Raw genomic sequence first — 10,424 nt, forward strand, 5'->3', positions numbered from 1 at the left:
TCAATCAAATGTCAGTGGTGCCCAACCGAGGCAAAGCAAACCTCCGTCTTAAAAAACAAAGTGTTAAAAGATCACACACCTCCCAAGGTCTTCCAGCATGATCCGAATACTGAAGTGGGCAAACTAAACTTGGTTACTGAGACTCACTGCAGATGAGACTCCAACAATAAATCATTTCAAATACTTCATGACATGAATGGAGATGTAATATTTACAATATGTTATGCTGATTTACATGGCGGTGTGTTGTTACAGGATGTCTTACAGAATAAAACAAAAAAGCCTCCACTATAAAGACTGAGCTACTGAGTACAATGCCATGAAAGACTTTCTTAACTATGTGGCAAAAATTCACTTAGGAGAAAAGAAACTTTCAGTATATCCTTCCACTCAGCCAAACTAAAAGAAAGATAAAGTCGAATGTTACACTTTTCACCATCTACGTGTTAAATACTAAAGATTTTGCCCAAAAAGCCTTTCACAACACCCAAAAGCACCCTGAACTGGATTAAGCAGGTTTAAGAATTTTATGTGATACCCCTGAGAACAAAGCAAATTCAGGCCACCACCCAACATAAGCAAATAAAAGTTGATCAGAAGGTAAGCATCAATTGTATTCAATTAAAGTTCAATGTCCTAGGAGGTTAACAAGTATACTGAGAAAAAGAGACAGCACAACGAAACCTAAAGCAGCATATGTGAGTCAAGTTTGTTATTACAGAAAAACTTCTTCTAAATAATTGTCCTTGCAGTTATATTAATGTCTACAAAGGTTACAATAAAGGGATGGTAACTGCAACAAAACATTTAAAAATGTTCATCTACTTTTTTAATATAAAAGTTGTCAAGCTTGCAGCTTCTTGACACATGTTGCCTTTAGTGCAGATATTACTTTGTTAGAAGGCAAAGAAGAGGCAAGTGCATAAATATTTATAAAATTAAGAGAAATTAAATACTATAAAATGTTACAACCAATACTCATGAACTTGATAGACGTTTCATTCACATTATGTGCTGTCAAATAAGAATCTTCCAAGTTCCAAGCATCCAATCAAATGTTAATTCAAAATCCATAATCAAACAAGTCTAATACAGAAATATCAGCAGTAATTATTTCCTTTATTGTAAGGTTTACACTGTTTTACATGTGTGTAAACAATACATACAGTATGTCACTTCTTTTATATTTTTACATATTCTGGAAGGACACTATACTGTGGGTACTTCTGTTAAACCGCTGATATACACACACAATATCATGCATGTGTTTGTGTTCAAGCATTTACTGAGATAAATCAAGACAACTCCTGCAAAAACTTAGCACATAGAAAGCTTATTGAATAATATTCTTTTTATTGTTTAACAAAATTAATTTTGCAGCAAAATCGTAAAGGACAGGAACTCAAACTGAATAAACAGTCATAAAATGCAATTTTTGTCACCCCCACCCCACGTTTTCGTTTTTGAAACAATCAACGATATGACATTGAAACTACGCAGGAAAACTGTGATCCGCATTTTAATCTTAATTCGTGTAATGGGGTTTACATTTTAATTTTATATTGGAAACGATTTCCAGTCGCGCTTCCTATTCCCTCATTTGGGCTTAATCAATTGTTGCCCTACTTCTCTCAGCTTTTGTGTGAAATCTCTAGAATAAATTACCATATTGGTGCTAATAATCGGGCCACAGCTGTATGTGCATATAGACAAACACAAATCAAGTTTAAACCTCGTGAGTGACACAAATTAAGTTTAAACCTCGTGGGTGTTAGCTTTATATTGAAGCTCTGGATGTGTCGTGTTCAAGAAAAGGAACGGCTCGAAGTTGTATTAAAATATCGGTCGCCTTTCAAATGTGTTGTGTTAATAGTCCTCTTTCAATAGAATAAAAGCAAAGCTGTTAAGGACATTGTTAGATTTCCCAGCTGTTTAACACAGGTTATGTGATGCCCACGGAGGTGAAACTCTAAAAATCCCTTTGTTAATAAGACTGCCGTCCATTTCTCTGCTTGTTTTCCTGCTACGACTAACTACTTAGCAATTGGTACACCACTGAGTAATTACGTGTCACTTCCTGCGGCATGTTTCATTTGAAGACAAGACACAAAGCACTGTTTCGTCACGGGATGGTTTATTTAATCAGAACAACTGAAGAACCCAAGTGGTTAACTGAAAGCACAGGGTTAACTTAACAAAACCGTAGACCCACGAAAATTCTTACATTTTAGAAATCCACACACACGCACACACATAAAATGATACACCTGCGTGGAGATAAACTGGAAATGCAGGGCGGTATACCTCGATGTGTCCATATGCATGCTCCAACTGAATTTCAACAACGTCGGCAATTCCTATAGTGTGATGTGCTCTGCGATGTCCTGGCGCCCCGTCCAGGGTTGGTTCTTGCCTTCTGGACGTTATACGTGGGAGGACTCGGACTCGCCGCGATTCTAAAACTGGATTAGCTTCATAGGATGTTATCTTGTTATTTTTCGTTTTAGCGCAGCAAGATTTTGAAGTCTAAAACTTCCATTGCAGGTCAGTCCGGATTAAAGTAAATTCATCAGGTGAAAAATAATTAAACGTAAGAGAAAACGCAGCCTTAAAAAAGAGAGATGCAGCCTTAAAAAAATAGAAAATAAAATTTCATTCCATCGCTTAAATATAAAATGTCACATCTAAATGCAAGCAACATTAATACATGATTGTATTAGAGGTGTTCAGGAAGAGTGACAAGTTTAAGTTCGTTCGTCAGTGTTATGCTTCACTTGCTATTGTCTGCAAAACTTACATTTAATAATTTTCTTGAAAGCACTTTGGAAATCTTTGTTGAAATAGGCGTAGATGATAGGATTCAACAGTGAGTTTGAATAACCAAGCCAGTTGATCACCGCGCTGAGCCACACTGGCATGTAGCATCTTTCCTCACAAAACGGCAATACTAGCGCCACGATAAAGAAAGGCAGCCAACAGAATATGAAGGTCCCCATTATAATGCCCAAAGTCTTAACTGTTTTGCGCTCTCTCGCTAGAGCCATTTTCCTTTTAGACTCGATATTCTTCTCATTCTTGTTATCGAAGCAAGGAGCAGTCGGTGTGTTGGGCAAATGCAGGTGATTTTTGGAGTTATTGTGATGAACTTCAATAATTTCCAGCGCAGCCCCGTCTTCTCCGTGTCTAATCGCCCCGTTGGCACAAGAGCTTGGTTTAGGTTCCACACTTCGCTTCCAGTTTTTGGCTGCTTCGCCGTTATGCTTTATATGAAATGGCACCGGGGAAACTGATAAGCATGTGTCTGCCACCTTCTTTTTCTCCGTCTTTTTTACGGTTTTGCGAATACGAAATCTGGCTGCTTTAAATATTCTCCCGTAGAGGACCAGCATTAGTATCAAGGGGATATAAAAAGCCCCGAATGTGGAATAGATTGTATAGCCATGATCTTTGCTAATCGTGCAAGCATCAGGGTCAGCCCTGTCCTCCGGGGTTCTCCAGCCCAACATTGGAGGAATTGATATTAAAAAGCCCACGAGCCAAGTCAGGCTAATTAAAACTGCCGCTCGCCGCGGAGTCCTTTTGTTTACATAGTCTATAGGGTCCGTGATTGCCCAGTACCTGTCCAAAGCGATCGCGCACAAGTGAAGAATAGATGATGTGCAGCACAACACGTCTAACGAATTGAAAATATCACACGTTACCTGCCCAAGTGTCCACTTGTTCAAGACTTGATAAAGAGCCGCCATGGGGAGAACCAGAACTGACACCATTAAGTCCGTGACAGCTAGGGACCCTATCAAATAGTTGGCAACATTCTGAAGAGACCTTTCCAGTGCTATAGCGGCGATCACGCAGGCATTGCCTACAATCGAACAAAGTATTAGAACTCCCAAAAACAAAGAAGTGACGATCTGATAACTTAGTACCAAGTCTTCTTGTGCAGTCTTGTTTCCCTTTTCCTGGGGGCTTTCCGAATAGGTAGTGTTGCTTGTATTTTCCATTTCGTGAAAAGAAAAAAAAATGTAATCTCTGACGAGGAGAGTAAAACTCAGTCTTGTTGGATTATAAATGTCCTTTGCACCAGTCCATCATAAAAGGGGACCATGATGCCGAACAAACGGGAACAGTACTTTACTTGTTCTGTGGATCATAAACGTCTGCTGACGACGTGAATTAATATATACCAGCCCTGGAAAGTACGTCAGATGGCCAAGAGGTCGCAACGGAGTGCTTTTGCATCTCTCTCTTTTGCTTCATCTCTCTCTCTCTCTCTCAATTTCTCCCCCCGTCTCTCTCACTCACTCTCTTACACAAATGCTCTCATTCTTTCTCAAGCTCGTCTCTGCTCTCTTCGCTTGTAAGCATTTATAAGGCTTTGATTTTAAATGTTTGAAAGGTATTTCGCTTTTAGCACCTCTTTCGTAATAAGCACTGAAGAGATGCTGCTAATTCAGCATTGTTTTTTTTTATCTTTATTTTGATGTCAATCTTCTGAAGATAGTACTAATTTTTAAAGGGCTCATGAAATCTCAGCATTTAGCATGTGTTTATTTCTCCTTTGCGAATGTTATATAATTTATGTTGTTTTTGTAAAATGTGGCTTTTTGAATTGCAGTGATTATATATATATATATATATATATATATATATATATATATATATATATATATATATATATATATATATATATATATATATATATAATGTGTGTGTGGGTGTGGGTGTGTGTGTGTATAGACTCATTTCATTACAGGGGCTGGAGGAACTGGAGACTACATACTGCAGCACCTGGCTGAAGGCAGGAACTAATTCTCGAATGGAAGCTGGTCTAGCGCAAGGCCCCTTAATGCAAACAGCCGTTTACCGTTCACATCTTTGGGATAGGAAACGGGATAACCATAAGAAAGCAAACGAGCGTACAATAAAGCACATGCAAATTCTTGGAGTTTTAACCTTAACCTTTGCAGGCAGCTGGCAGCGTTGTTAAACAATTGACCGTTGTGCCGCTCAAAATAAACTTCTTTCTCTTCTTATGTACAAATTAGTATGTATTCACTGTATTTGAAATAGGCACGAAGAGGTTAGTTAAAACGTCAAGTCAAGGGATAGTATCTAAGAAATTGCTGATGTCCGATCATTAAAGAATCGTATGTGTTCTGTATTACAATCTGTGTTTCAAAATGAAATCAGAAAAACACAAATCAAATATGACAACTTTATATGATAAACAGGGTCTGTCTTCATAATCCAAACATTCCTAAACTCTGCCTGATTGCCCAAAGAAAGTATCGCTCCATCCCGGTGGACCTTTCAGAACTATGGACAGCTCCACACTGGAAGGATATTTGCTGCCACCTACAGGTCGCCAACACTGCTTTGTTGGTTTGGAGCCTGCCTGTCTATTTTATCCCAGTTGCTAACAAAATACTGTAACGTCTTTTACTTGCTTTCGGCAAATCAGACAAGACTCAGTTAATACGATATTGTACATATGTAAAATATTTAGATTTTTCCACACCTTACAATAAGTACATAAAATGTACATTGAGCTCTGTAAAATGTGTTCAACATCTGAATGTACAAGATAGATAGATAGATAGATAGATAGATCATAAGTTGACCCAGGAGTAAATGAGGCTATACTGTAGATAGATAGATAGATAGATAGATAGATAGATAGATAGATAGATAGATAGATAGATAGATAGATAGATAGATAGATCATAAGTTGACCCAGGAGTAAATGAGGCTATACTGTAGATAGATAGATAGATAGATAGATAGATAGATAGATAGATAGATAGATAGATAGATAGATAGATAGATAGATAGATAGATGCACTCTATAGTCTGAACACACACCAAAATGACTGAAAAGGAAGAGCATTAAAAAGAAAGAAAGACTTCTGGATTATCAGTCTCACTCATAGTCAGGTATTATGGATGTTAATTGCTGTTGGTAAAAATATACAGAAGAATTACATTTAATCCTTCATTTTTCTCAGTTATTTCTACTGTTATATAATATAACATTATTTTATAGAAATAGTTATTTCTACTATTATATATCAAATTTTGTTTTATGGTAATCAAGTTAGTAAACAATATTGAAGACACTCTCAATAAATATTAATGTCCATTTAAACTATTTACTGTGTGTGTCAGTTTAAGTGGTGGCTTGAAAACTGTAGACAGTTATCAAAAGTAATTTTATCAAGTTAATGGTTTATCGTTATATGAGACTTCTGAGATTTGGGACACAAAAAATTGCAGCACTAATATAACAACATAAACAATGATTGTAATGATTCATAATACATTTTGTAAGTATATTCTTGTCTCAGTTTAAATTATCCATTTAATCAGGATGACAGTCTATCTTAGGGCACATACTGCAAATACTAAATAGTGATAAGCTGAGACAAAGTACACATGAACAAAGGAAGAGGTGTTAAAAATACATGCTGGAAGTCAAATACAGGTACGCTGAAGGTGAAAGGCAATAGTGCTAATGACTGCACCGCCATGGCAGACAGTTTAGATTCTTCCAGCCATGCATTTTCAGTACCCACATTTTTTCATTTTTCAACAAATATGTCACTTTAGAGCAGCCAATCGATATAACCTACATTTTATGAATTTAGAATATTGAAATTAAAGAGTCAAAATTCTCCACAACAATCAGTAGTAGACTTAAATGATTTTCAGCTTACTCTTCTGTCCCTTCCATTACTGTAATCAGATTTAAACTTTCTCATGCATGATTTCAGATCTCAAATTACTGTATGCCCTTTCTGGACTATTGCTCTTATCCAGCTGAGATTTACATCTGTCATCAGTTTGGTAAAAGTTAATAGACACTCTGCTTGTATCTCTGGCTTAATGCCCACCCACCTGGTGCTTGGGAATGTCTTCTCACCCCCTGCCTTTTCAGTAATGGTTATAGGCATATGTGGAGCCAAAACAACATGACGGTAAATCAAAATATTTCTTCGGCCTGTTATAACCTTTATTAGAGGTTTTTATATATTTCTGATAATAAGGCATGTCTACTAGATAGCAGAGCCAAGCTTTTTCATAATAAAGCTTCTGCACTGAGAGGCTATTTAAGGCTATTCGTCTTAAATGGCAATTTGTTCATTTATTTATTTATTAATGAATAGATTTGAAATTTTTTGTTAATTTTAATACTTATTTTTAAAACATTAAATTACATTTACCTCACTTTGCATCTTTTTATTTTATGAATTTAATTAAAATTCAGGATTATGTGTTAGTGTTTTACATACACATACAAGAATACTAAAAGGAAGGGGACTTTGAAGCTAACTGTTCAGAAAAGCCATATTAGCAAGATAATTTTAGAGACAAAATTCATTTTTAAAGCAGTAAATCTGTAGCCATTAAATACAAAAGTTTTGTTCATAGAAATGCTCAAAATGTATACCAGTATATTTAGAAACCATGAAGTATATTTGCACGGACCTTTAACTGTGGATTTAATAATTCTAAAACCCCTGAGTTAAAAAAAAACATACAGTTAGGTCCATAAATATTTGGACAGAGACAACTTTTCTCTAATTTTGGTTCTGTACATTACCACAATGAATTTTAAATGAAACAACTCAGATGCAGTTGAAGTGCAGACTTTCAGCTTTAATTCAGTGGGGTGAACAAAACAATTGCATAAAAATGTGAGGCAACTAAAGCATTTTTTGAACACAATCCCTTCATTTCAGGGGCTCAAAAGTAATTGGACAAATTAAATAACTGGAAATAAAATGTTCATTTCTAATACTTGGTTGAAAACCCTTTGCTGGCAATGACAGCCTGAAGTCTTGAACTCATGGACATCACCAGATGCTGGGTTTCCTCCTTTTTAATGCTCTGCCAGGCCTTTACTGCAGCGGCTTTCAGTTGCTGTTTGTTTGTGGGCCTTTCTGTTCGAATTTAGTCTTCAACAAGTGAAATGCATGCTCAGTTGGGTTAAGATCAGGTGACTGACTTGGCCATTCAAGAATTTTCCACTTCTTTGCTTTAATAAACTCCTGGGTTGCTCTGGCTGTATGTTTTGGGTCATTGTCCATCTGTATCATGAAACGCCGCCCAATCAATTTGACTGCATTTAGCTGGATTTGAGCAGACAGTATGTCTCTGAACACCTCAGAATTCATTTGGCTGTTTCTGTCCTGTGTCACATCATCAATAAACACTAGTGTCCCAGTGCCACTGGCAGCCATGCACGCCCAAGCCATCACACTGCCTCCACCGTGTTTTACAGATGATGTGGTATGCTTTGGATAAGGAGCTGTTCCATGCCTTCTCCATACTTTTTTCTTGCCATCATTCTGGTAGAGGTTGATCTTGGCTTCATCTGTCCAAAGAATGTTTTTCCAGAACTGTGCTGGCTTTTTTAGATGTTCTTTAGCAAAGTCCAATCTAGCCTTTCTATTCTTGAGGCTTATGAGTGGCTTGCACCTTGCAGTGCACCCTCTGTATTTACTTTCATGCAGTCTTCTCTTTATGGCAGACTTGGATATCGATATGCCTACCCCCTGGAGAGTGTTGTTCACGTGGTTGGCTGTTGTGAAGGGGTTTCTCTTCACCATGGAAATGATTCTGCGATCATCCACCACTGTTGTCTTCCATGGACGTCCAGGTCTTTTTGTGTTGCTGAGTTCACCAGTGCTTGCTTTCTTTCTCAGGATGTACCAAACTGTAGATTTTGCCACTCATAATATTGTAGCAATTTCTCGGATGGGTTTTTTCTGTTTTCGCAGCTTAAGGATGGCTTCTTTCACCTGCATGGAGAGCTCTTTTGACCCCATGTTGTCTGTTCACAGCAAAATCTTCCACATGCAAGCACCACACCTCAAATCAACTCCAGGCCTTTTATCTGCTTAATTGATAATGACATAACGACGGACTTGCCCACACCTGCCCATGAAATAGCCTTTGAGTCAATTGTCCAATTACTTTTGAGCCCCTGAAATGAAGGGATTGTGTTAAAAAAATGCTTTAGTTGCCTCACATTTTTATGCAATCGTTTTGTTTACCCCACTGAATTAAAGTTGAAAGTCTGCACTTCAACTGCATCTGAGTTGTTTCATTTAAAATTCATTGTGGTAATGTACAGAACCAAAATTAGAAAAAAGATGTCTCTGTCCAAATATTTATGGACCTAACTGTACATACACAGTATTGTGAAAAATCCCCTCCATCCCCTCCAGAAGGTGCTCTTTTGGAGAAATTTTAGCAAAAAGCTTATTCCACCACGGTGTGCTAAGCAATGCTCCTGGGGGTCTTTTTCCCACTGCTATCAGGCAATTCAATACTTCCACTTGATGTATCTGTTAAGTTTATTTTTATTTATTTGCTAGTGCCCCCCTGCTCGCTTCACTCTCCAACCCCCCTGGCCTGCGCTATGTGCTAGCCACTTCGTATCTCTGTTGCTCATGTATGTGGATTTCACTTTCACCAAACAACAAATCTTTTAATTCTTGCAGATACGCCTCTTCATTGGGAAGAAACACTCCCTGATGGCAACACGAAAAAGTTTAAATCTACACAATATATTAGATCTCTTTTCACTGTTCTGTTATTTCACTGAGTAATAATTTCCGTTTGCTAGGGCTAATGCAATCTTTATTATCAGTTTTTTGAGACTTTCGAATTTTACTACATTCATTATCTCTTAACCTGCTCTGCATGTGTATTGTGCCAACGTTTTTGAATTCTTTACGACGTTCTACTTTGTCATCTACTCTTTGTCTTTTATTTCTGGCCCCGGGTGTGGTTAAATCTCTTAGCACAAAGTCTCGTCTTGAGGGGCGTGAAAGTATCTCTCTGAAAAAGTCATGTTTCGTCTCAGGCTAAAAAGTCTTGTCTCGTCCCAGGATTTTTTAATTATAATAGAGAGATTTACTTCTCGATTGATTGATGGTATTATTTGTCCTACAAGTCTGAACCCTTGTCTTTTCTGCTGCTGTATGCATCTAAATTTCCCCATGGGGTTAATAAAGTTTATCTAATTGATCTAATCTAATCTAATCAGTACAAATAATCATTCTTTCAAATAAGTACAGTAATTGATAATGTGTTAACTAGATTTGCGAGAGCCTATCAGAAATCTTAGTTAAATAATACAGAATTATGTTTGAATGTCTATGCTGCACATTGTAAAGACAAAGACAAACATGTCATATGATTGAAGGAGACCTTCAATTACAGAAGGAACTGTCCTGAGAACACCAGTGTAAAATAACCTGCAGCCACTGTCCTTGGTCTAAACCTTTATAGTGCCATCAATTGTTAATTATATTTGTGATGTGCTGTGCGAAATCATGCCATATTTAATTCATCTTAATTCCTCTTTTTAAATGCAAATATGCAACATCAATTACCATCATCATAACTGTAATACT

The 10,424-nt window shown here is 37.1% G+C and overlaps 1 protein-coding gene across 1 annotated transcript; it reads right to left on the reverse strand.

Annotated features, from left to right (window-relative positions):
• Positions 1–2,112: 2,112 nt before the first annotated feature.
• On the reverse strand, positions 2,113–4,238 carry htr1aa (5-hydroxytryptamine (serotonin) receptor 1A a). Its single transcript, XM_028806003.2, has one exon. It carries the CDS (start codon positions 3,999–4,001, stop codon positions 2,778–2,780), a length of 1,224 nt encoding a protein of 407 aa, XP_028661836.1. The 5' UTR covers positions 4,002–4,238; the 3' UTR covers positions 2,113–2,777.
• Between the last annotated feature and the right edge of the window lie 6,186 nt (positions 4,239–10,424).

The sequence above is a fragment of the Erpetoichthys calabaricus genome, chromosome 7 (genome assembly GCF_900747795.2).
Source record: "Erpetoichthys calabaricus chromosome 7, fErpCal1.3, whole genome shotgun sequence".
Classification (NCBI taxonomy): Eukaryota; Metazoa; Chordata; class Cladistia; order Polypteriformes; family Polypteridae; genus Erpetoichthys; species Erpetoichthys calabaricus.